The sequence below is a fragment of the Sander vitreus genome, chromosome 22, assembly GCF_031162955.1.
Source record: "Sander vitreus isolate 19-12246 chromosome 22, sanVit1, whole genome shotgun sequence".
Lineage (NCBI taxonomy): Eukaryota > Metazoa > Chordata > Actinopteri > Perciformes > Percidae > Sander > Sander vitreus.
Window position 1 is genome coordinate 14,512,290 of NC_135876.1, and position 27,958 is coordinate 14,540,247.

The 27,958-nt window shown below is 40.8% G+C and overlaps 3 protein-coding genes and 1 non-coding gene across 10 annotated transcripts in view; 2 read left to right on the top strand and 2 right to left on the bottom strand.

Annotated features, from left to right (window-relative positions):
- Nucleotides 1-10,175, top strand: part of arfgef1 (ADP-ribosylation factor guanine nucleotide-exchange factor 1 (brefeldin A-inhibited)) — a 55,378-nt gene extending 45,203 nt beyond the window's left edge. For 4 of the 7 annotated variants that reach the window (XM_078281274.1, XM_078281279.1, XM_078281275.1 and 1 more), the window contains 13 exons: nucleotides 1,252-1,424; nucleotides 1,621-1,787; nucleotides 2,212-2,342; nucleotides 2,596-2,725; nucleotides 2,892-3,027; nucleotides 3,539-3,677; nucleotides 3,996-4,068; nucleotides 4,227-4,386; nucleotides 4,472-4,611; nucleotides 4,758-4,929; nucleotides 6,185-6,323; nucleotides 8,071-8,188; nucleotides 8,800-10,175. In XM_078281274.1, the coding sequence (XP_078137400.1) occupies nucleotides 1,252-1,424; nucleotides 1,621-1,787; nucleotides 2,212-2,342; nucleotides 2,596-2,725; nucleotides 2,892-3,027; nucleotides 3,539-3,677; nucleotides 3,996-4,068; nucleotides 4,227-4,386; nucleotides 4,472-4,611; nucleotides 4,758-4,929; nucleotides 6,185-6,323; nucleotides 8,071-8,188; nucleotides 8,800-9,021 (1,900 nt within the window). In that variant the 3' untranslated portion in view covers nucleotides 9,022-10,175. The remainder of the gene's footprint in view (nucleotides 1-1,251; nucleotides 1,425-1,620; nucleotides 1,788-2,211; nucleotides 2,343-2,595; nucleotides 2,726-2,891; nucleotides 3,028-3,538; nucleotides 3,678-3,995; nucleotides 4,069-4,226; nucleotides 4,387-4,471; nucleotides 4,612-4,757; nucleotides 4,930-6,184; nucleotides 6,324-8,070; nucleotides 8,189-8,799) is intronic. The other 3 variants (XM_078281276.1, XM_078281280.1, XM_078281281.1) reach the window with 1 other exon arrangement.
- A 144-nt stretch (nucleotides 10,176-10,319) lies between these two features.
- Nucleotides 10,320-22,073, bottom strand: cspp1a (centrosome and spindle pole associated protein 1a). The gene is made up of 28 exons (XM_078281282.1): nucleotides 22,025-22,073; nucleotides 21,831-21,928; nucleotides 21,664-21,744; nucleotides 21,003-21,104; nucleotides 20,457-20,821; nucleotides 20,254-20,331; nucleotides 19,558-19,649; nucleotides 19,326-19,422; nucleotides 19,178-19,235; nucleotides 18,531-18,820; nucleotides 18,314-18,438; nucleotides 17,367-17,454; nucleotides 17,002-17,107; nucleotides 16,499-16,646; nucleotides 16,230-16,376; nucleotides 16,013-16,083; nucleotides 15,696-15,839; nucleotides 15,454-15,603; nucleotides 15,265-15,363; nucleotides 15,107-15,167; nucleotides 14,833-14,959; nucleotides 13,774-13,907; nucleotides 12,583-12,720; nucleotides 12,474-12,508; nucleotides 12,304-12,367; nucleotides 11,615-11,724; nucleotides 11,299-11,455; nucleotides 10,320-10,846 (listed from the first exon to the last, which is right to left on the bottom strand). The coding sequence occupies exons 1-28, from the start codon at nucleotides 22,071-22,073 to the stop codon at nucleotides 10,653-10,655; spliced, it is 3,408 nt and encodes a 1,135-aa protein (XP_078137408.1). The 3' UTR covers nucleotides 10,320-10,652.
- Nucleotides 21,316-21,388, bottom strand: trnar-ccg (transfer RNA arginine (anticodon CCG)). The gene has a single exon. It is a non-coding gene; the product is annotated as a tRNA-Arg (tRNA).
- Nucleotides 22,074-22,945: 872 nt separating the features above from the next.
- Nucleotides 22,946-27,952, top strand: cops5 (COP9 signalosome subunit 5). Its single transcript, XM_078280885.1, has 8 exons — nucleotides 22,946-23,241; nucleotides 23,517-23,751; nucleotides 24,691-24,819; nucleotides 25,237-25,302; nucleotides 25,553-25,638; nucleotides 25,817-25,928; nucleotides 26,664-26,812; nucleotides 27,630-27,952. The coding sequence occupies exons 1-8, from the start codon at nucleotides 23,105-23,107 to the stop codon at nucleotides 27,718-27,720; spliced, it is 1,005 nt and encodes a 334-aa protein (XP_078137011.1). The 5' UTR covers nucleotides 22,946-23,104; the 3' UTR covers nucleotides 27,721-27,952.
- The last annotated feature ends 6 nt before the right edge of the window (nucleotides 27,953-27,958 follow it).

Genomic DNA, 27,958 nt, shown 5'->3' on the forward strand with positions numbered 1-27,958 from the left:
ATATCTGTACAGCAGCTCTTTCAGTAGTGTGCATAAAAACAATTTAATAAATAGAACAAAGTTAAGTAAACAGTGGCTACAGCTCTTGGAAGGAAGCTGTTTTTCAGCGGATTTGTTTTGCATTTTATTGCTCTGTACCTTCTCCCGGAGGGAGGGGAGAGAACAGGCAGTGTCCAGAGTGGGATGGGTCCTTTATTATACTGCTGGGTTTCTTTTTCAGTCGGCCAGTGTAGATGTGGAGTGAGTGCTTATGTTGCTCCTCCCGTGTAAATCTGTAGTGCCGGGAGGTGCAAGCACAAGGCCTGTGCTGTGGCTTTGAGTATTTCCTATTTCTGGGTTTCTCACATGGCTGCAGACTCACACTCTCCTCCTCCCCTCAACCTCAACCTGTAGCAGCTCTCTGTGTCGTCTGATATTCATTCTCTTTTTTTCTGTCTCTTTCTTCCTCCGTCTCTACTCTCTCTCTGTCTTTCTTGTAGCAGTGAGTAAGCATACTGTTTACTCAGAGAAAAAGCAGCAAGCAAACATTTCGCTTGACCCATTTCAATCCGTTTTCATTACCCTTTCAGTGAATTCATGTGAAAAGCCTTTTTATTCCCTGCTTGGTCCGAATCAGTCTTGAATAGATTTTGAACAGCTATCAGTTATAAGTGAGTTTGATTTTGCTGTTGTAATTGCATGTGTGCAAAAGGCAAGCTGTTGCACTACAGCACACTTTTCATTCATGTGAAAGAGTAGCAGTGTAAGTATAAATCCACCCACAGATTGAACAGGCTGAGAGCTTCAACAGAGAGGAGATGGCAGGCAGCCATGTAAACCCTGCAGCGCAGTGTCCATTAGACTCACTTACACTGCCCTTCTCTGTGTTGGTGTGCGTGTGCATTGTAAGCAACGGCAGAGCTCTTCTCTCATTCATAACTACTGAGCAATTGGGAAAGCTCTTCACTATGGCAACAGTTGATGTAAAAACCTGTCGTGCTAAGACTAGCCAGTGCTGGATTAGTGATGCTGCCTGAAAATGGGATATCAAGAGCTTTTAAAGATAATTGACATTAATGAAGAGATGAATTTCCTTCTTTTTAATTGATTGACTCTTATGCCCCCCCCCCCCGACTCTTTCTTGGCCTCTTTCTTATGCTTCTTCATCTGCTGCTCCCCTTCTATCTACTCCTCTTCCTCAACTCTTTTCCTCACTGTCCTTCTTCCAATCCCTTCTTCCTCTACTCTTCTTACCTGCTATTTCCTGTCCAGGTCTCCCACCATCAGAGACATGGTGGTGCGCTGTATAGCCCAGATGGTTAACTCCCAGGCGGCGAACATCCGCTCTGGCTGGAAGAACATCTTCTCTGTCTTCCACCTGGCTGCTTCTGACCAGGACGAGAGCATTGTAGAGCTGGCCTTCCAGACCACCGGCCATATCGTCAGTGAGTCCAGCACACACACACAGACACCTGAGAAAGATTTCATACCTACAATGACAACCTTCCTACTTTGTTGTCAGATTGGATTTGATCTTTTTTCTCTCTCTCTCTCTCTCTCTCTCTCTCTCTCTCTCTCTCCCCTATCTATCTTTATCTATCTCTATTATTCTGCCTTATTCTCCCTCTATCCTTCTCTCAGCGAATGTATTTGAAAAGCACTTTGCGGCCACCATCGACTCCTTCCAGGACGCCGTCAAGTGTCTGTCAGAATTTGCCTGTAATGCCTCCTTCCCGGACACCAGCATGGAAGCCATCCGCCTCATCCGACACTGCGCCAAATACGTCTCAGAGAGGCCACAGGTCAATGTCAGGCCCTGCTTTATACTGAACAGTTTATTCCTTACTGTGAAGGTGCCATGTGCAGATCATTTTGCAGACACTGTAGCTTTTAATAAACATAATGTATCTGAGCAACACATATAAATGTACCTCTTAACTAACATCTAAAGATGGGCAGAATATAAGCACGCTGTGATCATAAGCTGTTCAGTACAGGATGAATTTATTTGCAAGTGTGCAGTAGTATTTGTACCCCACATCTAATGACATCATCCAGTGTGCATTAAAATGTGCCGTGTGCAAATGTTGATACAGCTTTTGCATAGTGCTATAATATTTTTTTCATAAAGAGAGAGAGAGAGTAATAGTGCAGATCATGGCCCCGTACAGTATGCACACAAATGTGTTTAAGAGGGAGAAATGGTAAACACGGCTCGTATTTCCCTGACAGGCCTTCAAAGACTACACCAGTGATGACATGAATGTAGCGCCTGAGGACCGCGTGTGGGTGCGGGGGTGGTTCCCCATTCTCTTTGAGCTCTCCTGCATCATTAACAGGTGTAAGCTGGATGTCAGGACCAGGTAGGCGGGATTCATCTTTAGCTTGCTATTTCAGATGGTGGGTGGTCATTAAAGGCATAAAACTGTACATTTTAACACATATTGTTTTAGATTGCAAGTGAGTGTAAAGACAGCGACAAATACATGCTGTTGCACATCCAATGGTTGCAAGTCAAAGCTATCTAGATTTTTTTTTTTTTTTAAAGACTGTAATGCATAAAATGTCAGCTATAGCATCAAGAAAATGACAAATCGGTGTGTGTTCCTTTCCCAGAGGGCTGACAGTGATGTTTGAAGTGATGAAGACCTACGGGCACACCTTTGAGAAACACTGGTGGCAAGATCTGTTCAGAATTGTCTTCAGGATCTTTGACAACATGAAGCTGCCTGAGCAACAGACTGAGGTACACGACAAGTCTTTCATCCTCCACAGCTGTTTCAAAGCCTGTGTTTTACAGCTGAATGCTCCAAATATGAAAATCTCTGATCTCTAAGCTGTGGTGTTGTGTTGTAGTTTGCGTTCTCATGGTAATGGAGGAAATTCTCACTGAGGTTGTGTTGCCCCCTCAGAAAGCAGAGTGGATGACCACCACCTGCAACCACGCACTTTATGCCATCTGTGATGTCTTCACTCAATACTTTGAGTCTCTCAATGATGTCCTGTTTGATGACATTCTGGCTCAGCTCTACTGGTGTGTGCAGCAAGGTGAGCACACAGCAACCCTTGCTGTTTCCTGCCATATTTATCTTTACACAAGTATCTGTGATTGGAGTTTGTGTGCAGTGTTAGGGTCCAGATTGTCCTCTTGTCTTTAGGCAGCAACACAAAAAAGGGGGAAGTAATGTTGCTTTTGATGCAGGTTATGGAGGTCAAAATAATAAGAGGCATTAGGACAGTTACCGGCCTTGGCTGCAGTGACAGAACTTAGAGATTGCCTCAGAGCTTTTACGTGCTGCATCAATACGTCACCACTTTGTAAAAAGATGAAGGTGAAGTCAATAAATGACAAATAGTCAATACATGTTTTTAAGTCTTTTGGGGTTGTTAGAGCATCACTGTAGACCGTATACATCAATACATCTTACCTTTATTTTATTTATTTATTTTTTTTACTCTTATGTGTTATTTAATTTATCCTTCCCTTGTCTCTCCCTCCTCTCGGCCCAACCCTTCCTCCTCCTCCTCTTTTTCATCCTCTTCTTCTGTGCTTCTGTAGATAATGAGCAGCTCGCCCGTTCAGGCACCAACTGTCTAGAGAATGTGGTCATACTGAATGGAGAGAAATTCTCCCTTGAAACCTGGGACAAGACCTGTAACTGCATGCTGGACATCTTCAAGACCACCATCCCACATGCGTAAGCTGCCGCACTGAATATAAAACCAGCTTCTCTTCAAAATTCAAAAACATGCTTTGACATTTAGATGTAAATAAATCCGCTGCCTTAGATTTAGCTGTGATTCTGATAAACAAGGACATTAGTTGCTTAATGAAAGTGGTAAATGGAAATACAATAAAGAATGGACATATCATTCAACAAAGACTTTAGCCGAATTTAAACTAGCTTTAGCTTGATGGATTTTCTAGCTCAGGTAGTTTTCTTGTCTGGAAGTTGTTAGCTGTTTGTCATTCTGTCCAAGAATGAATGGGATTTACTAAGTAAACTGTTTTTCAGGCTGTTAACATGGAGACCAGCAGTAGCAGAGGGAGAAAACATGACAACACCGAGCCTGTCAGACAAACAGCTGGTGAGGGAATACACCCTATACACTATTTGTTCATAGTTTATTTCAGTATCTTTTGCAGAATTGTACTGCTAGGAAACACTTCTTTTCATTTCTTGTACGTCATTTATATACCTGTATTGTGTATATACACGCAGTAACTCTGCCCACTTTGCTCTCAGGACTGCATTTCCCAAAAGTCAGTGGATATTCAGTGCCGCTCTGACGACCAGCATTCCATCAGCAGTGCTGATAGGGTTGCCTTGGAGAGCCGTCGGCAGAGTCAGTACAGCTCAGCCTCAGGCATGTGTGAGGACGGCTCCAGGAGCAGGACCCCAATAAGTAAGCCTGTCGCTTTTCTTAAAGAGCGACTGCTGGTGTTTGCTAGTGTGTGTTCTGATGGAAGTTTCCCCTCTATGTTCCACAGAGGTCCAGGAGCAGCGCTTATTCACAGCTTTACTGATAAAGTGTGTCGTGCAGCTGGAGCTGATCCAGACGATTGATAACATCGTGTTTTTTCCTGCCACCAGTAGGAAGGAAGATGCTGAGAACTTTGCCGCTGCTCAGGTACAAACACGCGTCTTTTCTCTGAGAGCGTAATAATCACTTGCCATTGGTTTTGTTTAGAAGTTTCAGACGCTACCCCTTTTTCTATGTTTCTGTGCTATGTGATTAAAGCCAGTAGTAATCTGTCATGTGTAATGTTTTTGAAGCGGGATGCCTCATATGCAGCTGACGTCCCAGTGGAGGCCCAGGACCAGGGCATGTATCGCTACCTGACCTCAGAACAGCTCTTCAAGCTGCTGGACTGCCTGCTGGAGTCGCACGGCTTCGCCAAGGCTTTCAACTCCAACAACGAGCAGAGGACCTTACTGTGGAAAGCAGGTAGAGCAAAAAAGACTGTGGTTAACAGTGGGCTGTTTGGAGATGATGATGATAATAATAATAATAATAATAATTAGGGCTATCAGCATTAACGCGTTAATCGCGATGCGATTAAGGGCTGAGCATAATGCGCTAATTTTTTTTTATCGTATTAATCGCATGCCGCCATTTATTAATTTATTTTCACTTCACTCGGCTTTGCGTCGTGCCTAGCAGGCTACTATTTTGCCGTACTTCCTCGTAACACATCCTGCTGCTGCAGGAATAGCAACGCGGATTTCGGTGCCTCATTCTGGTGCCACTGATATGTCTGCACTTCTCTCTGATGCTCTGAAACAGACGTTACAGGCAACGCAAACATTGCTGCAAGTGACGCTAGTCAACACTGTACTCAACAGTTAGCCTACCGCTAGCTAGTAGCTGGATTAAACACGGTTAAAATGCTGACAGCTAACGCTAAACAGTGTAAAGTGTGTCTGTATTTCACTGTAGAGGATTCAACACCGGGATGTAACAATCTGCAGCTGCCGCAGTCGGAAAAACACAGATGGTGCGTTCAATGAAACTGGTAATTTACAGCCTCGTGGTGCATTCAAAGTTGTTGTTAAATGCTCTTTTCCCATCTGGTGGTTGTTTTTGTCATTCAACAGCTATTTACTAGTGAAATAACTTATAACTAAGTTATAGTGATTACATTATTATTAAACATTTAATTTTGATGATATGGCCTTAGCAGCAAACAAGCCATTCTTTAATGTCGGCAACTGTTTAGTACACTTCTTTTTTTTTCTTTTTTTTTCTTAAAAAGTATTGGTTCAGGCACCATTAAGGCACCGGTACCGTTTTAAAAGTACCGCTTTAGCACCGGTATCCAAACCAAACAATACCCAAACCTAATATTGACTCTAGATTCAAATGTGTGACTAGATTAAATATATAATAAACAAATACAAATATTAAAATCAAGTTCATAAAGTCATTTTCTTTGCATTCATTTCATTCCCAATCACGATACACTGGTAAGAATTGCTTTCCATTGTTAATATGTACTTAAAAACAGTTCTGAAATGCAAAATAATAGAATTTTAATCATGTGATAAAACATGCGATTAACTACAGAAATTCAACGATTAATCACGATTAAGAAAATTTAATCGTTTGACAGCCCTAGTAATAATAATATGCATCATCATTATTAAAACATTTTAAAATGGCTGTGATTGTAACTGTATGCATCTTTGTGTTTGTGTTCCAGGTTTCAAAGGGAAGTCAAAGCCCAACCTGTTGAAGCAGGAGACCAGCAGCCTGGCATGTGGCCTGCGCATCCTGTTTCGTATGTACACAGACGAGAGTCGGCAGGACGCCTGGGAGGAGGTCCAGAGACGACTACTCGAGTAAGGATGGCGATGCCCACTGCATCACCCCCGCAACTGCTGATCCTGCAGTGGTAGTGGACGGTAGTCAGTGGATCTGAGAACCCTTACTCAGCTACCTCCATTGATATTTAACATGATTTCTAAGTAGTACAACATATTTCTTATATTGACAGTCATCATTGACCACATTAGCAAACGTAGCAGTGTAGACTCCCATAACTGGTAAAACATCTGATCTTTGTAATTCCCGCTAATGATGCTGTCTGCACAGAGTACACTACTCCTGCCAAACGTGTCAAGAGACAGTTGGAACAATACATATGTGTGCACATGCATGAGACTTTGCTCTCAATTTGACAGCATTCAGAAAATAATTGGTTTTGTTGTTGGTAGTTTGTAATGGAAAGATGATGAATGGTTTCGGAACAGGACGTCTTTCTGCAAATACTCTGCTAGAATAAACTGGTTTAGTTATTGAATAAGGTGTGCGTATTAGATCGATATGGCCATTTTTGGTCTGGTTATGTTTATGATTTCAGTAAAATCTGAGAATGAGTGAATGATTTTAATACTGAAAGTCTTGAGGGCAGGTTGTAGTCATTAAGGCTCCTTTTATCATCACTCCTGCAGAATAAAGAACAACAATTGGCACCACATAAGGGATATTGTTGCCAATACATCTGTGAAATATTAATATCGACTGATAGTCATCAGTTCACTCCTGGTTCTGAGCTGAGCTATTTCATCGGTCAATGCCTAATACATGTCTCACACATTCACCCCTCACTAGCTCCAACGTGGCAATAAGGAAATGACACTTCTCTGGGCACAGATGTCAATATCATCCTCAGAGGAAGGAGACATCAAAAAGACACTGACTCTGTGAGGAGGGGAGGTTGTTTTGATGTCACTATCGTCTATCCAACAGTCAGTTACTCGTTGCGTAGGCACAGCGTGCGCACAACTCAGCTCTTCTCTGTAACGGATGCCGTGCGCTGTATGGATCCAAAGGAATCAGCACACTGATGTTTCATTGTTCAGTCAGCACTGCTGTCATTGCTGCATCTTAATTCAGCAGCGCCTCAAAAACAGACGTCGCCCCCTTTCTCTCCCAGCCTCACCCTCAAATTGATGATAATATCAAGATAAAGCGGAATCATCGGCTGTCTCTCCCACTAGCATTCATTGTAAGGAAGGAGATGAGAATGAGAGGGGAGGAGGAGAAAGGACGGTGCCTGCATGTGCGAGTGGCTCAGAAATCCTAATTCATGGAGACACTGTTATGTGCCATCATGCCTGTATTTTATGTTCCTTTGCTCTTTCTCAAACATATTACGCACATACAAACGCACAAACAGACCCTTGTTTACCAGACGCAGCCAGATGTACAGCACCTATGCAAGTTTGATTAGTGCAGGGCACAAAGCAGATTTGGGAGGTGATAAGGTCACAGAGATTGAAGTGCAAGATAGCTGTGGCTTCAACTGTGAAGAAAAGTGTCCAATTGTTTTTGTAACAGCCTGAGTCAGTGGCTTTAATTGGCAGTTACTGAGCGAAAACAATATTCATCATCCCCATGCTGGCTTTTTTTCATGTGATAAGCAATGCAAAGAAGCAGATGCTTTCTTGCTACAGCACATTACAGATCAACACAGCTCTAAGGGACTTTTTTCTTTCATAATATCCAGCATTGTTTTCTGTTCAATGTTCTCCCAGTGTTAATATACATTTCTGAAATGTTTCTCTCTTTCTCTGTGTGATGTAGTGTGTGCAGTGAGGCTGTAGCATACTTCTTGGCTCTGACCTCAGAAAGCCACAGGGAGGCCTGGACCAACCTGCTGCTGCTCTTCCTCACCAAGGTGCTAAAGATCAGTGATGAAAGGGTAAGGAGTAGCAACACTTGATGACACTTTCCCTGAATGTAAACTGTGAAAATTCACAGATAATTTACAACTAGGTCTGATATCCAGAAATAACAGATTGGGGTGTTATTTTCCTCCATCTTAACACTTCAGAGTGTATCATCGCACTTCTACCATTGGTGTAACAAGCAAAAAATAGAAGGTATATAACCAGGTTTGTGGTGTCCTGTAATACTATTTTAACAGAGACCTGACAGCCAATCAGAAACTGTCCAATCACAAAAAAAGATTTTTTTTTTTTGTGTGGCCATGGTATTAATATAGTTTAACAATGAATCGAGAATCTGTATGCCAATCACATGAAGGGTGTAGATGGAGCAGAGCAAGAGCAAAACTGGTTGCATTTTTGGATTAAAATATCACATTGGAACCATTTTAATATGTAGATCTTTGTACAAAAATGTAGAAGTGCAGTTCCACCCTTTTACTCTATCGAGCTCAGCAAAACTTAGAAAATGATGCTGTTTTTTGTACCAAATAACCAGCATTTAAATAAGATTGTGTTTCTTTATTCTGTGCAGCACCAAGACATGGGTGTCTCTCTTTGTCTCACTCTCTGTCTCATCCCACAGTTCAAGGCGCATGCGTCCAGATACTACCCTCTGCTGTGTGAGATCATGCAGTTCGACCTGATCCCCGAGCTACGGGCTGTTCTGAGAAAGTTTTACCTGCGCATCGGCCTCGTGTTTAACATCTCGCAGCTGCCTGAGCCCGCACCTGAACCTCGGCCGGCACACGTTGGACGGGAGGCAGACACAGAGGTGGGGGAGGAGGCCGGGGAGGAGGCCCAGTGATGCTGCACCACAAACAGCCTCCTACACAGAGCTCTACTGCGCTGTGGCTCTGTGTCACCTCAGGGCCCTCAACGTAGTCTACGCCTGACTTAAACAGCTGATTGTCAATCGGCTATCTGCTACCACACACCCGCACCCTTAACCCTGTCACCACACACACAAACAAACACACAGACACGCCTATACACACAAACAGCCCAGACAGAGTCCTTGATATCATGATGAAAACAGTAATGTCTTATACAAGGTGTAGCGATGCCTCAAATGGATACAACTACTGATTAACAACTGACAGTTATCCATTTCTCTGATCTGCTCACAAGGAATATATTTAAAAAAAAAATGTGTGCTTCTTACTGTATATTTAAAAAGTCAAGAATGAATGGGTTTCACCAACATGCAAAAATACATATTTAATAACTATGAAATGTGACATTTGTCACACAGTGATAGTAATGATCTTTCTGTCTGCACCGCAGATGGCTAACATTAGTGTGGGTAGCCTCTTGGATGAAACTAGTTGTACAGATCTGCCGCTATGTAATATAATCTTATAACACTAGATCTCATTTATTTTTATTTTTTTTCCCCTCCTCTGGATTTGCTGCACTTGATCTCTTTTTGAATGCACTGGAGATTTTACTTTTGTGATAATTTATTTGACTCTACCATCTCCTGCAGATTGTCCTATACAGTACAATTTGTAATTGAACATGACTGTGGAAAGTGAAGGGTTAAATTATTCCATTTTATATGTTCTTAGGTTTTTATCAGAAATAAATAACTGGGCTTCTGAAACTGGAAGATGAGAGAGCAACCTGATGCTAGCTGCTTTTGAGTCACTAGTCTGTTTTCATGTTTGAGTTTAGTTTTCACTCTTGTGTACAAAATCAAAAGTTAATAATATATTTAATGTTTTTTTTTCCTTTGGTTTGGTGTGGGGAAAAGGTATATGTATAGAGAAAATGACAAATGTTAGCTGTGCTTTAAGTATGAATGGGATGCATTCTTGCTCATGGATGTAGAAAACAAAATGTATATGATACAGCAATGTAAAGTTTTCTATGTTGCAGAAAAGATTATGTACAACTTTCTGTACAATACATCATCTGGCATTCTAATCAGGTTCTAGGTCAATAAAGTTTTTGAACTTGGTCGATTTGAAATGCTGAATCACTGACTTCTAAATGATAGAACTGCTAGCTGTTAATTTTTTTTTCTTCCATGAATGATCAGCCAGGACAACATTAAAATAACATTTTATTATAAAATAAACTCTCCGGTGTATATTTATAACAACTAACTACATAAACACATATATGTTTACGGTACATTCACAGATATGCACCTTGCAAAATGTTCATGGACAATCTACTGCAGGGTAAAAAAGCACTTTTCATGCTGAGAGAAAGTCTTGCGTAAGATGTTTCTTGTCTAACAGACAATGATATTTTTACAGGCAGACTCTAAGACTTTACAGGCAGACTCTAAGACTTTAACAAGCTTTTGAAACTATGCAATCTAACATACACATTCACAATGCAACGATGTTCATTCTCAGGAGAGTCATCCAAAGAAAAGGGGGATTGGCAAAGAAGTAGCCTCACTGTTTGAAGACCAGCTAATAGGAGCTATTGGACGTGGTGTGTCAGCCAGGGTGGAGCATCCAACCTACTGTTTGGCCTCTCCCTACAGCCGGAGCGTTTTACAGTATCCGATGTGCCGGGCCGCAGCCAGGCCTCTGTGGCAACTGTCTCCCTGGAGACACGTCTCTCCAGGGCAGAACGCAGAGACAAGACATCCACTTCATCATCAGACAGCCCTTCTGGAGAGTACATAGGCTTATTCATCACACATTTCTTTTGGCAATCAGAAAATGAAGAATGCTCAAAATTCAACATATATAGATCATTGTTTTGTTTAGGAATCATTTCTACAATTTTAAGTCAAAATTGTTTTTGATTGTTCTAAAACTATAGTTAACATCCGTCTCATCGTTATTAAAAAAAAATGAAAAGGCAAAGCTTTAGTACGAGACTGAAGCATGTGTCAGAAATCTGGAGAAAAAAAAGCAAGTGGGTTAAAAAGCCAGCTGTAATATAAAGTTACATGCACTTTATTTTTATTTTGTTAATTTTACTAGTGAAAGATGTTAATGACATCACTGCTCACGTATTTCAGTGGACCAACACTCTTTGATGCCCCCATTAGCCAGACTTTTGTTATATTAGCATCCAGCTTATTTGAATACTTCTGATGTAAAGTGTTTCCTCTCACCTGATCTGCTGTTGCGATCACCAGTGTCCTCTCTTGTGATGCGCTGCTGGTTGTGGGCCCTGACTTTAGAATCCAGGTTCAAACTAGTCGGTGACTGCAAAGGCTGAGCATCTGGTTGGATGTTATGGTCCCTCTGATCCATGGACACAGTCACCTCCTGTAAAAAAAAAAGGAAGGAAGTATTCTCATCTGTTTAATGAAAACTAATGGAACTTGAGTAATACAGCATTGAAAGCATCCGCTCTGGGACTGTAGTGACTCGGATTGTTTTGACCCAAAGCAAACAAAAGAATCCATTTACTGCTCAGCGTCATACATCATAGTCATGTCTCCTCCGTGGTGCTGTCCTCTCCTGGCGCTCTGCTGAGGGCTGACGACGTATTTGCTGATGAATCTCCTCTTCACATGCTTTACCACTGTAAACATCTGACAAAGCCATTCATCATTACACACCCACACCTCGTTACAGCTGCACAAAGATTAGCAACCTAAACATTCATTCAATTCAGATATGTCTAATATGAAAAGAATGAAATCAGTCCATTCAGCAAAACCTCTCGCTGGAAGGGGTACGGATGGAAAAGGGTAAGAGGGAAAGTATTCAAAAGCCTCCCTTCCTGCTCCACTGGCTTTTTAAACAATTTCTCTACTGCCCCCATTCCCAATGGCTGGCACTGTGCTATCTCCACCCTTCAGCTGGCATGTGCACCTTGCACCCAGCACTGGCTCTAGCTGCAACAAGAGCTGGCATGTGCCACAGTGAGTCTGGCACAGAGACACAGAGCTAAATTATCCTGGCTGTTGTAGTGTGGTATTGTGAGGGTGTATGTAGCTGACCTACCAAGCCATGTCACCTTTATGGAAAATGTCTGGAGCCTTAGAAAAAGAAATATCCCAAAGCATACTATGTTGCCACTGATGTAAACACTTTCTTCATACTTGAAAGAAGAAGAAAAGAGGAACAGGGACAGTTCTTACAAACAGACTATGTTTAGCCAGGCTTACCAATGAAAGCAGTCTCAGATGGCAATATGGAGTCTCTGGGGTTGTATCGTCCAGGTTTCTTCCTCTGAGAGATGGAATAAACACAGACAAACACCAATTAACTAATTAGGAAGCGCAAACCATGAAACAATGTAAATGCATATTATGCATATAATGTGATGACCACTCACAGAATGATAGTGGTTTGGTTTCTGGTCCAAAAAGTCTGTAGCAAAACACAGAACAATGAGTTAAAGTTTGAAACAGTTTGAAGAGAAATGTGAGTGTCTGCTCACTGACCATGCTCTTCCGCTCTCTTCATAAGCCTGATTTTGCGTTGTTGTTCGCGAAGAAGGGCCTGCTGTTGGATGTCCAAACTTTGTTCGTCAGTGGGAGGGTCAGGGTACATGTGGTGGACCTCCTCACGAGATGCTGTGTCTGACAACCAAAGGAAAGGTATTATCCCAAATCTTTCCTACAGTAGCAATGAAGTGGCTTTCTTCGATCGATGCAGCAATAACAGGTGCATTAGCACAGTAATAAAGAATTAGAGCAATAAGGTCAGAGATAAGATTAGAAGGCACATTGCTCCCTTCCTGAATGTCTCCCTCTTTCCTCCCTCTCTCTGAAACAGCAACTTGGTTGTGACTCAGCAGCTCCACAGCCTGGCTACATCCTTCACACTACAAGGTGTGAATGGATGTGATGCAGCTTTCAGACATAAGGTTGGCTTAAATCCATAATTTATATCTGGAAGTTTAATAAGTCATTTGGTCAATCTGTCACAGACCAGCATTTCTTACAATGTTTCTTTGGTTTTACAAGCCAGAGCTCTGAGTGTCTTTCAGACCGCTGCTTTAACTTGGTCTGGGAACCCATCCAAAGCCATTTCCGTGGTTCGCTTGCATTACATTCTCTGTTTACGCTGCCAAACTGCCTGTCACTGATGGACGCCTTCCATGACCTCATGAGATTAACGTTTTAGTGTGGCTAGAGGGAGACAGAGGACTGATGAGACTCTGGAAAGCCTAAAGCCTAAACCATCTGGCAATGCCCAGCTGGTTTAGGACCGCAGTGATCTTCGTCTCTTGTCCTTACATCAACACCATGACCAAGGCAATTAGAGGAGGGGTTTTTCAATCACTTTCTCAAAATTGGAAGGAAAAAAAGGGGATTGGTTCAGAGTACAGAAGCAAAGTAAGCAGTGTCCAACTGGTTTTAGTCCAATGGGATAAACTGATTTTTCATCAAAGGATGATGTTCAGTTTGAATGATAGAATTAAAATAAAGCAACATTTCACTACTATGACATGCATTGTAGGACCTCTTTTTGCAGTCATGAGTCCTTGTGACCTCTGGGTCATATATAAGGCAAACAGATGGCACAGAATACTGACTTAGGGTGTTTTTGTTTCTTGCAGTGACCTGTTGCTTGCAGAAATGTTGCTTGATAAAGTGAAACCAGTGTCCAATCAGTCAAAGTGTCATTACCTCTGTATTTAAGTTGGTTAAACTCCCTGATATTTTGCATATTAACATGTGCAGCACCAGAGGAGGTACTCCTGGTTGATGGCTGGACAGCTTGCTTGTGCGTTGATTCATCCGCTCTGGGTCGTCTTTTGGGTCTGAGCAAAGGAGGGAAAACACACAATTTAAACAGGGCAATTAACTCAAATAGCACACAGATGCCCAATAGTACACTATCGCGAATGGTTTCAAGTTGTGATCAATGACTACAGCATGCAGTTCCACTTGGCCCCCGTAAGAGTTAAGTGAGTATTGTTTTAAAATATTAAGGACATAACACCTGGTTTGTGTGTGTTAAACATTTCCAAATGCTTTTATGAGACCTAAAGCATGAGGCTTTCTGTGTAAGCAGCTTATATTGGAACCAAAGAAAAGCAGTTAAACTGGCACCAGTTCAAAGGCATTTCTCTACAGATTTGCAGTAAACTTATTTGAATATAAGCAGAGACTTTTCAAGTACCTTGTAGTGCATTCCTTCCTTTCAGGGGTGGAATTAAGACAAAATACTAGGTTGCGTGTGTTTTTCAGGGTGGTTAGAGGTCATAAGCAGTCACGTGTCAGGTTGTGTGGTGTCCTGCTGAAGGTCCGCTCAGCAACATTCAGAATCCCTAATGAATCCTGCACTGCAGGTGACCCTGCTGATCTTGCAAGGTGAAGATAGACGAAAGGAAAATTTCCCTTTGGGATCATACTGTTTCATTACTGCAGTAATGATTTCCTGAAGCGAATCTGAATGGTGATTAGAAGATAGCCAATTTGACCTGGGTCACTTTCATTACCTCAGAGCACAAGAAAGCCTCCTTAAATACCAAAAGCAAATCAAAACTGCCATTTGACAAGACCAAAATTAGTTATGTGTCTTCATTCACCTTAATGTGTCTAGGGGTGTATTACTGTAGGTGAAATTGGACCTGAAGTGGTAGAGCACATCTAATAGGTTTTCTAAATGTAATAAAAGTAATAAAATCCTATTCATTCTGGGCATGGTATACAGACACAAATTCCTGTGTCTGACTATAATACCTGTTGGGGGGAGTGTTTTGACTCTCCTGTCGATCTGTCTGGTCCAGCTGAATCTCCAGTTGTCTCTGCTCATTCCTCAGATACCTACGGAGGGCTGACAGCTCTCTGATCACTTCCTGCTTACCATCTAAAGCTAGCAGAGGGATTGAGGGGAGACAGAGACAAGAAGGGGAACAATAAATATTTAAGTGGAAATTTATAATTCACAAGCAGGCAGGCATTTGATTTTTTTAGGATTGGTGGGGGGTGTGCAGATAACTCAAGACAGTCTCACCTTGTAGCTGGGGTATTTTCGCAGGGACTGGTCGGGAGTGTGGCGCTGACACAGAGCGCTCCTGTTGTGGAAATTGTGTGTTTTTTATATATATTTTATAATTTCATCAAAATAGCCTTGATGTGAAAATATTTTGATCCGTTTACTTAGTGACTTACAGTCCTGGCGGAGACTTGGCTCACAACAGACAAAGGTCTGGATGCTTCAAGATTTGTCTGCTTCCTCTGCAAGGTTGGGATTGGAGGAGATGGCACTCTCTGCAAATTTACGAGCAGTCACATTACTTGACAAAGATGTTCAATAAAACTAAAAGCTACCGTACCAATGTCTTTTCAGGCTTACTGTACCTCATAACTCAACTGCGCCTTTTTCTGCTCTACGTCCCTGGCGCTCTCAGGTAACTTCTTCTCAATCTCTTCTTTCTGTCTCACCCTCTTTTCCTCCTCCTGGTGTTGTGTTTGAGGTTTATGGATCCATTCTTGGTTTTGCAGCCTATGCTGCAGAGAGTAAAGAAAACTGTTTCTCAATGGCAAGCCCAGTGTGAGGAGACCCCTTAACTGTCAGGATAGAGGAATGATGAGCTCCTCACCTCAATCTTCTTTCGCTTGTTTTGCTCCTCCTCAAATTCCCGCTGTATGCGAGCCCTTTGGTCCGCCAGCTTCTTCTCTTCCTTCTCCTCCTCAATCCTCATTCGTTCTGCCTCCTCTGTCAGCTTTTTCTTTTTTTCCTCTATCTGTTTGTAATGACGAGTTACATGTTATTTTATTTCATTTCATTTCATTTACAACTTCTTCAAACTGCTCAAAAACACGAGCAGTATTTGTAAACAATAAAAAAAGTTGACACATGCCTTACATGAGCATCCAAGCAGTTTTCTGCATAGACTGAAGGCTGTTGTTGACCTACCTGTTGTTTCAGTTCTTCTTTGTATCTGTCCTGCATGTGGAGCCGCTGTGGAGTTGGCTGATCATTGAAACCTGCAAAGACAAGTAAGACAGACAGTATTCCTTCAATAAAGAAGAGCAATGTGTACATGTCCACACACAAATGCACAATACACTGTAATACACTGGATGACAGGACCCAGTTTGCCACAACTCTGGCACAATCACCCGAACACTACCTGATAGTCGATGGGAAATGGGAACCCTGGCTTCAACTCTGGGACTGTGTCCATTGCTCATCGAAAAGCTTTGGGTCTGTCCACTATTCCTGGACACAGGATTCCTATTTGACACCTCGTTGGTCCTGTGCATTTGATTCAGGTCACCTGTGGGCATGGAAACATATATAAGTACCTAAAACGTTCTGTATTGTGCTTATTATGATCCATATTAAAATTATTTTAGGCTTAGCAGACCTCATTAAAAGAGAAAGTGAAAGCCAACTTACTAACAAGGTTGCCTTTTTGGTCTTTAATTGGAGCGCCTCCCCCACTTCTCCCCCAGGGGTTGTACGCCATCATCTCGGCCTCTATCTTGGCATCATACCGCTCCTTCTCTTCTTTTTCTCTTCTTTTACACTCCTCTCTTTCTTTAATCTGGACACAAGGAAGGCAGGATGCTTCAAAAGTTGATGCACTTTCTCTGACCACTTCAGTGGAGTGCAAGTCTATGTTTCTCTGCTAGTCTTGCTGCAATGCATTTCTTTGCCCATGGGGAAATGCTGACTCCACAATGATCTGGTCTCTAACTGTCAAAATATCTTGTTTGTCCCTAAAAATGAGTCAATGTCTGGGTTTCCTCTGGTATCAGCAGGAAGGAAGCAGCCTGTCAAAGCAATCATTAGCATATCAGGGTGACAGCATGCCAGACAGTGTGCTGCAGTAATTATATATGAAAGCATGGGGTCTGCTAATAACGATCAGATGAAATATTGTAGATCTGATGTCGTACCTGTAGTCTCAGTGCTTCTTGGTAGCTAAGTGCAGTCTCTCTCTTCAGCTTGGACTTGTCTGCATTTGGCTCTCCAACATCCAGGGGAGACCCTCGATTAGTTGCTCTAGAAGCAGACAGTTAGAGTGTCAAATGATGAGAAGGCATGTGTAAAGGGGGGTACTGACAGTCACAGTTATTTTGCAGTGGGAGCCCTCTTCTGGAAGAAAAATAAAAGAGGCCTCATGACCATCTACTAATCTAAAAGCTTTCACACTCTGCAAATTGATTTTCAGTGTAAAGAATAGGAAAAACATGTTTAAAGTTGTGTACACTGAATTTATCATCTGGATAAATGAACTAAAAATGTAAAAATGGACACTTACTCAATGCGGCCACTGGGTCTGAGAGGAGGTGGTCTTTGAGGAGGACTGTGGAAATTCCCAGACTGCTGCACCCCTCCAGGCAGGTCATCTAATAAAGAAAATACAAACATACAAGATAATAAATACAAACAGATTTCCGTTTCATTAGCTATCTGCTGCTACAGTCTGCCAGCTCTTTTTTCCAACATTAAAATGTTTGAGAGCCAAGACCAGGGCAGAAATTTGGCTGCTAAATTAAAATGGAAAGACAATAAATGTAACCAAACACACCAGCTGGATGAAGTGAGATCCATCTGGATCTGCGGAACTCATATCCAATAAACTGTATATCCCTCTCAGTAATAAAATCAGTTCTGCTATAAAATGAGATTTATGAATTGCTATGCCAAGTCCTCTTGGCTATTGATATGGCGATAAAATGGCTCCATAATAAATGGCAATAGTTCTCTACAGAGAGGTCTGGGAGTTTATTTAAGCCAATGTGAACTACTCCCATCTAAGATAAAACTGCCAGATCCCACGAGTCACTTCATTACTTTGAAGACACTAGATACAAATATGCATATTTTACATTACTGCTGACCCTTTTCCAAAGCCTTATGTATTATTTTAGATTTTTCATGGTTTTCCTACCGCCGAACAGCCACTGGTTTCCATTCACTTCCATACAATATGAAAATCCACTTGCAGAGAGTTGAACCTTTCTTAAGATGCAGTAAATTATCCATAACATAACAGTGAACATCATGACTGCTTTTATACACAATGTGACAATGTTCATAACACACTGAAATGAATGCAAACTAGTGTCCGTTTGATATGTGGGAAAAACACAAAGCAAAAACACTACAGCCAAAAATGGTTTGCAGTAATGGAAAATATATTGATATGATTTAAAATAAAAGACAAAGAGGAAAAACAACATAAAGATGGTTGAAATACTGTACTCTGATTGTAAGGAAGATTAGGATCTAATGGATTCCTGGTTCCATAGTAGTAATAAGCTGCATCATATGGAGTCTTGTAATTATTAGTCACAGTGTGAAGAACAGGAGGAGGAACACCAGCAACCCTGAACAAACAAAATCACAGAAACCACAATGAATTTACGGCAGAGTTGTTAATGTCATTCATGTATAGGAACACAAAGTGACAGTGAGCTACCTCTGGTTGGCCACCTCTCCTAGGATGTTTGAGAAGTCCCTGTGGTAGTCCTCATTAAAGTAGTCCAGCGGGGGGACACCTTGTGCTGCTCTCACTCCAGACCAAGGCATTGTCTTCCCTGTCAGCTGACTGTAGTCCACATGGGACTGTCCTGGGGGGCCTCTCTGTTCTGTGTCTTCAGTGCGTTTGTCATTAATTCCACTTGTATTTGGGTCCTTCCCCAGATCTATGCCGGGCTTGTAGGGGACATCTTGTCTCCAGTTGTTATATTGCTGATGTACAGCCCCAAACTGCTTAATTCCATCAGGTTGGAAGAGGTGATGCATTGTGTAAAATAGATCCATTTAAAGAAACCAGGCAACATATATTGAAACAAACTCAAGAGGTGCTCAAAGGTGTCGCTCAAGGCATAACATCAAAATAATATAATCATCATCTATGATAGTTTGTGACATGTGAGATATGTTAATTGTGCTGTTGAAACCTTTCTACAATACTTTATCCAGATACAGCAACAAATGCAGGACTGATACAAGTGCTGAGTGATGGTTGGGTTAAAGTAAGATGGGATCTTTAGACAATCACATCATGGAATATGTTTCTAAAAACTGTATCAATTTTAAACAGTTCTTGCCATTCTGCTGTACCTGTTTCTCAAGGTCTCTGACTCCGGGGACAGCAACCCTCAGCCCAAGCTTCTTCTCTCTGAAATGTAAATCATCCCATTGTTTATGTCTTGTTGACTAACTAAGTAGAAACAACTCTAAAGAATATGTTGATTCAGTGAATACTCACCTGATCTTGTTTCTCTTCTGTTCAGCAATTTGTTTCAGCAGCTCTTGCTTATACTTTTCTTTCCTCATCTGAGAGGCCCCCTGCTCTTCTATTGCTCCTGCATGACAACAGAGAGCCATTAACATACAAGTGTTGTCACCTATGATGCTAACAAAGGATTTTAAATTCCATCTGTAATCCCACAGACGTCAATATGTGTCTAAAAGCATCAAGTAATAAGAATGGTATTTACCGATCATTAGTCCAGTAGCAAACTCTGCTTTATCCTTGCTGGTAGCAGGTCTAGATCTTGCAGCCATCATCATGCTGTCTGGCATTTGCTGACTATTAAACACAGATACACACACAGAACCAGACACTCCACAAGAGCTATCCAACTACTGACAGCGTAGAAGGGTAACAGCACAGCAATCAGTTTCCGTCTGAGCCACACTCAGCTACCATGTTACACTGCCTCACAGTTTGCCTGCAGAGCTTTCTGGTCTCAAAGAAAGGGAGTGAAGCCTTATTCTCCAATCAATCCAGCTACTCTTATAGAACTGGGGGTGAGTAATTGTTTGCCTGGAGCTGAGCCAATGGTCACTCTCTATCACCGCCCCACACATTCACAGCTTACTGAGAGGGGCTCAACTTCATGGCATAAACAGAAACTGAAAGGCAATGGCATGTAAGAGAAGTGCTGGAGAGCAATAACTGAGTATGGCAGCAATGATCTATACCTGTCTTCTGTTGAAGTTACCCTGTGTTGGCTCATTCAATCAGATTATTTTATTGATTAAGAAAATGTATGTGACTTTCCAGGAGGATATCATTGGCTGTCTAGCTCTTCATTGGAACACTGTTGCTATCTAGAATAATTCTGTTTCAGCATTACAAATCTCATTACTGCAGTCAACCAGAACTGTACATAGAAATGAATCTTGCTTACTCTGACTTCCAAACCCCTTCATTGTTGTTCTGATCATGAAGACCAGGTGCCTCCACCTCCTTTATGTCCCGAGGAGGTCTGCCATAGAGACAGAAAAGACAGGTGAAGAGAAATTATATCATGATACCTGCTCTTCTGTCTATGATTTACGAAAATAGCAGACGAAAATAGCTCGAAATCATACTACAGAAAAAAAACTACACCTGTTGACAGCTCTGCGTTCTCTGGTTCTCCTCTCCTCTTTGTACTCCGGCTCTGGAGTGTGTCTGTCTTGTCGCCTCCTGTGTCTGAACTCAAACTCGTCGTCTTTGTCTGTGATTGGCTCCTCCTCAGAGCTATAGGGCTCTTTTGGTCTATGGAGTTGCCAGCGCCTTCGTCTCCGATGGCCTGGACCCCAAGTCCCTATGCTTTTTCCATTATCCACTTTCTCAGTCAGAGTGGCAGCATCTCTCCTGGATGCAGGGCGCTCCCTGGGAGGACAGTGTGTGTTTGTATGGGTGTTGAGGATGGGCCGAGGAGAAGCTGGAGAAGAAATGTGCACAGCATCTGAAGCTTGAATCTGTCCAGGCTGGAAATAAAAATGTGAAGAAAAGTGAATATGAAATCCATTTACTTTATACCTGGGTGCTTTAACAGCACATAACAACAATTCTCTAATACAAACTAAGTATTTTGTTTATGTTAAAGCAGAATTGTTATTATTTTGCAAAAATGGAACTATCAATGTGTTTATTCATTATTCGCATTACCTTTAACATAACGGGAGGTGATCCCCTCTTTAACCTTCCAATTTGAGCTTTTTCTTGTAGGAAGAGGTTGTATTCTTTTTTTCTATCCTCTCTTAGTTTTTCCTGTGAGAGAAACAAATTTAGAGTCATGTCTCTGAAACAGCCATTTTATTCAGATAGGGAACAAGCTAGATATTTTTAATGCTGTGTTTGAATCTGACTAATTAATATCAATATAATGTATCCTCCATACAATGTTGCATATATTAATTTGACAGACCTCAGTCTCACAGAGCAATGCATTTTGCATGCAATTAATCTTTTATAAATTTAACGACCCAGGTGGGACTTGAACCCACAATCCCCAGCTCCGGAGGCTGATGCCTTATCCATTAGGCCACTGGGCCACTCATTCACCTTCCACACCCTCTTACGTTTTGTTAGTGAGTAAGCACTTGTACACAAACACAGTTGCCATGTGACACAAAGCCCTGTACAAACAACAATGCACTGCACTACAGTATATCAATTCCATTAGTGTTGTGACCAAGTTATGTCCCCCCAAAAAAGTCCCACTTTGAATACCATTGACAGTTACCTGTTATGTCACACTCGGGGACTCGGGGACACAGAAACACACACACACACACACACACACACACACACACACACACACACACACCTGAACTGATATTCTGTCATCAATAGGTAGGGAGAAACCCTGGGGTTGTGGACGAGGTTCACTAGTTTTCAGATCCTTTTTCTGGAGGAAGAACATGACAACAAAGGACAGGATGGTGAGGAAACATAGTGAAACATTTCTTAATGATTGTTTTCATATCATCAGACCTTGGCAGCATAATGTTTGTAGTCCAGTTGAAGCTCCTCCTGAAGTTTCTTCTTCTTCCTTTCATAGTCATTTCCCAGCAGGAAACTTAAGCCCAAACCTGGAAAATATCAAATATATAACACATAAAGTGTATGACATAAACCTATACTCAAAGAATGTAATCTGTTCAGTATCAGTAAGACTTGCACAATACCTCTGTCTGGATTGGGCGATATTCTTTGTGCTGCTGATGCTGGAGGCATATCTACACTGTGTTGTTTATGTTACCAGCTATTGACTTGGAGAAGGTTACGAAGGTTAACACATTACTTAACATTCCGTATTTTTGCGCTTTAAAACAACGTGGTAATCATCAGAGCACTGATACTTCATATAACGTTACCTCGATGTGCAAGTAGTGTATCACACTTCAGTGATGATGATACATCTTTGGGTGTTTCCTCTTCATGCTCCTCGAAAAACTTCCCATCTTTCTTCCATTAATTACTTTGTACATCAAAGCTCAGCTGAAACAGAGGTCATACATAATATTATAGCATTATTCGGATTTACAATATTTGCATTTACAGACCATACAGTGGCAAATGCTCTTGTCTAGCTTGTCAGCAAGGCGCAAAGCATCATTCCGTTGCTATAGGCAACCATGACACAAAAGGTTTTCTGATGAGAGGCTAACTAACCTAGCTAACACAAGGCGCTATAACAGAAAAAATACCTAATACCCGTGGTTTGATAGTTGTTACATTAGTAAATAACATTGGCTTTGTCGATTCTTAAAATGCCTTAGCCCTCACCAAAAGTGCAGTGCCAAAGAACTGAATGCTAAAACCTCAACGAGGGAGTCTGCTTTTCTGAAAAGCGCCGCTAGATGTCAGTGCGTCCCCGACGGTTGGCTGTGAGTCTTCCCAGGACTAAACCATGCATGCTGGCAGAGGGGTGATTACGCTTTACTATTAGTGATAGATACGGTAACAATCGCTTCAGGTGAAATGCTATTTTTATATTTATAGTTCCATTTTGGTGTTAAAAAATGTCATGTAACGTTACCATACAAATATATCAACGTCATATGTGAGTAACATTATGACAAACGTCCCCTCCGATTGCACTTTGGTATATTGGTATCATTCACTGTCATGGCTACCTGAGTAAGTGGACATTTAGCTAGCCCTGTTACGGAATCAACGTCTTTGGAGAAAAATAACATTTCTTCACTTATTGGGGGCAGTAATAGTGGTTTTAACGACTATTTGGTTGGCTTAGATAATTCATCATGGCGGGGAGTAGCACCGCTCAGAAAACATGGGAGCTATCTAACAGCATGCAGGAAGTTCAGAGCATTGACGAAATTTACAAATATGACAAAAAGCAACAACAAGAAATTCTCGCTGCGAAGCCATGGACAAAGGAGTAAGTACACAACAGTAAAGTGGTATTTAGTTTAGCTAAGTGTTTAAGTAATTCTTGAGCTAAATGTCGGGATCGTAACGTTATGTTGTGTCACGGTAGTTATTCTTAGAACACATGATAGCTTAGCTACAAACTAGCATTAGCTTGTTTGTAAACAGCGGTACAGCTAACGTTAACTGTGTGGTGTGTATTTGCAAATGTATCTACTCCTTAACATTATCCCTGATATACTTAATATATCTGATGTTGATTGTGTGTCTTTCTTCGACCCGTAGTCATCACTATTTCAAGTACTGCAAGATCTCAGCCTTGGCCCTGTTGAAGATGGTGATGCATGCCAGGTCTGGAGGAAACCTGGAGGTGATGGGCCTAATGCTGGGGAAGGTGGATGGTGAAACCATGATGATTATGGACAGCTTTGCCTTGCCCGTGGAGGGCACAGAAACTCGAGTCAACGCCCAGGCTGCAGCATATGAATACATGGCTGCCTACATTGAAAATGCCAAACAGGTCGGGCACTGACTTCCATTGAAGAGCATCTCACAGATTTCATGATTGAGAAAGGAGTTACCAAACTGCATTCACACGGTTACACACAGTTACATTATTTTGATTCATAGTTTACTTCATGTAGATGTAATTGATTGCTACCGTGTTTTTAATTTCGGGACTTTGGTTCATTTTGATTCAATTGTTCAAGAAAACCTTTTATATTTGTAATATGGTCTATAACATCCACATTAGTTTTAATGCTGATACCAAGATGTGATAGTTTTTCACTTTAGAGTTGGGTGATATACAGATACAGTCATTTGATGATATATATGTCAGATTATATACATTTGATTTGTCTGCCATTAAATATGGTAGCCATTGCTTTATTATCCTTTGTTGTATTAGCCCATTATGGGCAAAAAGCAATAAACAAGAATACTGTATGGTAATGTTAGAACTATTATTTTTTGCATCAGTGTGAAAGATGATGTACCTTGATCTGTAGGGGAATCATTTACTGGTTTAGTCATAACCAAACATTCCTGTCTAATTATTTTATCCATAAACTGTTTCTCAATTGATTTTTAAATGTCCTATATATCGATATTGCATTATGAAATGATATATACTGTGAAAGAATGTTGTTATCCATATCTCACCCGTATCGTCCAATACTGTTATTAATTTCTAACATGGCTACTACAAAATGGATATGAGTTTTTCTTCGAAAAAACCCCATCATACTTTAATTCTGTTGCCACATTGTCAGTTGTTTGAAGAAGCATATTCATAAAAAAAATGCAAATTATACCCTGTACTTAAGTACAATGCAATGATCAAACATTTGATCGATATTTTCCTATTATCTATATTTTCTCACTATCTGTGGTGTTATTGTATAATGGTGCGGTTATGCCCTGAATAATAACCTACATCTATCCTATAATCTCTCAGGTTGGCCGGCTGGAGAATGCTATTGGCTGGTACCACAGTCACCCGGGCTATGGATGCTGGCTCTCGGGCATAGATGTCAGCACTCAGATGCTCAACCAGCAGTTTCAGGAGCCTTTCGTGGCCGTTGTGGTAAGACTGAGGAAATAGTAATCATTTTTCTATCAAGCTAAAAGCTTAATTTACCGTGATTTGTAATTGCACCCCATGAAAGTGATATTCAGGAAAGAGAGATTTTTTTTCTTTCTAAGTTTGACAATACAAGTTAATGCATGTGTAATTGAGAAGGTGGTGAGATTGTTGATGCATGAGTTGTAGGTTTCCATGTAGTACTGATGAATATTTTGCTGTTGCAACCATATATGCTATTTACACTTCATTTGGTTTAGCAGTGCCTAAATGCCATGGGCATCATATAATTAAGTGTGTATTTTCAGCCCACTGACAGCCATAGTAAAAGGCTCCTGGTGGCCGGATTTGAGTGGTCCCTGGAGGTTTGTATGACCCCTGACTTTGTTTTCCTGTTCTACTGTATCTTGCGTCCTACAGATCGACCCCACTCGGACTATTTCTGCAGGGAAAGTCAACCTTGGCGCCTTCAGGACATACCCAAAGGTAGAGCAACGACTGTATATAGCGGCAATTCTCCTGAGACTAGAATTCTAATAGTAATAAAATAATTTGCTGTTAATTATTATTTAATTATTAGTATTTGTTGTACTATATAAACTAAAATGCATGATCATTTAATTGCTTGTCTATCTCATTACTTAAATCCGTATTAGTGTTATAATTCTCTGGATATGGTACAGAAAGTCAGTTTCGTTTGTTGCTATTTCTCAGCATTTCCTCTGTGGATGTTTAGGGTTACAAACCTCCTGATGAGGGACCCTCAGAATACCAAACAATTCCCTTGAACAAGATTGAAGACTTTGGTGTTCACTGTAAACAGTGAGTATTGATTTATATCACAGTGTTGTCACCATATTACAGATATGGATAACAGTACTTCTAACATAAATATCATGTAAATTATATTTTTTAAATTTTACCTTAATTTTAGTATTTTTAGAGTGTACTTTTTACTGTATACGTGGCTCACGTTTTTTCTTTGATTTGTTTTATTTAGGTATTACGCCCTGGAAGTTACTTACTTTAAGTCCTCCCTTGATAGAAAGCTTCTGGAACTCCTTTGGAACAAATATTGGGTCAATACCTTAAGTTCCTCAAGTCTCCTCACGGTATGTAGGCAACTTCAAAAAACGAAATGTTTCCTAATTGTTTGACGTTTTGATTTATGGTTAATTATTACACTATAACTCATTGAGACATGTGGTCACCCGCTTGTGATGTCATGATTTATTGCTGCTGAGTAGCCAAGAGTCGCTGTTTATTGATTTTAGTAATAAGCTTAATTTAAACTTTTTAACAAGAGATAAGTTGTAAAGTTGGACCCAACTCCAGTGATACAGATGTTGTCATGGTTCCCCATGGATCCTCTGCTTTCGCCCCGCAGTTCATTCTAAAGATTGAAAGCCCCTCATGTGAATTCCCATTGTGGATGCAGTCACTCTGTCCCGAGCTTGACTAAACAGTCTAAATAGGCATCAGGCTTATCCAAACAGTTAGCTCTTTGGCAATCTGGATGAAGATGAATTGACTAGATGTCAAGGATGAGCTGCTTCTTGGGTGACAGGCTTTGTCAGTTGCTACAATGTCACCCTACTCAGGGGCCCCTGTGTCATTGTGTTTTAATTACCTTTTCCACTAAAAACACGGCCTCACCTTAAGCAAACTTTTCACTGGCTTCTTTTCATTCACCACAACACACAACGTGTTCCTTCAGCTTGTTGGACTCATTTGTTGCCACTCTGCAAAATTCTTCTTCTGGTGGAAAATCTATTATTTAGCTTTTTGTTGGCAAATTGTGCATGAATTGGTTTGGGTGTTTATGTGTGCGTTTGTTGGATGGTCAGAACTCGGACTACACCACAGGCCAGGTGTTTGACCTGTCGGAGAAGCTGGAGCAGTCTGAGGCCCAGCTGGGCAGAGGCAGCTTCATGCTCGGGTTGGACACGCATGACAGGAAGTCTGAGGACAAACTGGCCAAAGCAACACGAGATAGGTAAATCATGTTCTTAGAAGAAAAAGGCTGCAAATGTTAATGTGAACTTAATTTGTATTGGGCACTATGATTTCTGTTTTTCCTGTTGCTTACTGTATTCAAAGAAAAGTGGTTGATGTTATTACTTTTAATCCATTTCATCATATTTGTTACTGTGTCATATACAGTATTTTCCAACTATTTGTTGATTATACGTTATTGTCCTTATGTCATAGAACGTTTGTGTCAATTTGAATCTTAAAATTGTGTTACATGTTTAATTTAGGGCTACAACCAACATTGTTTTTTATCACTGATTAATCGGCAAATTATATTCTCAATTAATCAATACATCTTGTTTCTATAATTAAGAATGCCCATCAGTTTCCCAAAAGATAACTTTCCAACTGTCCAAAACCCTAAGAGATGCAGTTTCAATGATATCAGTTTTTTTTCCCAAAAAGAATGATTCAAACGATTAATAGATTATCAAAATAGCTGCTGACCAATTTTCTGTCAATCGATTAATTGACTTACAATTAAACGAATTTATTGATCTGTATTAGATGTGTGATTTAAGAACAGAAAAAGACAAATATAAACTATTACATTTTTCCATTATTTTATAATTCATTAAATATGTTTGTAAAGCTAAGCCAATTAATCGGTTTATTAATACTGGTTTCATTTATATCTGATACACAGATTGAGACACCTTCACTATGTATTGATCCTGATAGTCTACTGATACCTGTGTATGTGTTACATCTCTTTATGTTGTGCCTGTTTTGCTGGGGTAATTGAGCTAATCTCCATTTTTCACTATGGTTTGTTTTAGCTGCAAGACAACCATAGAGGCGATTCATGGTCTGATGTCTCAAGTCATCAAGGACAAACTCTTCAATCAGATCAACACATCTGGCAATTAAACTTGAACTACGAGCCAATTCGGATTTCACCTGGAGGTCTTTTCTTGTGCATGTGTAGCACTTTTTGGTTTATGGTTTATGTTTCACTGCTAAGGGTAGGATTATCTGTGAATTATCTTGGGGGTGTTTTTAAAAAAAAATAATAATAATTAAGTTTCTTTTTTTCTCCTAGTAGTAGTTAAGGATTCATACAAAAAATACTCATACAAAAAATAAAACATAAAAAGTGCAACTGCTG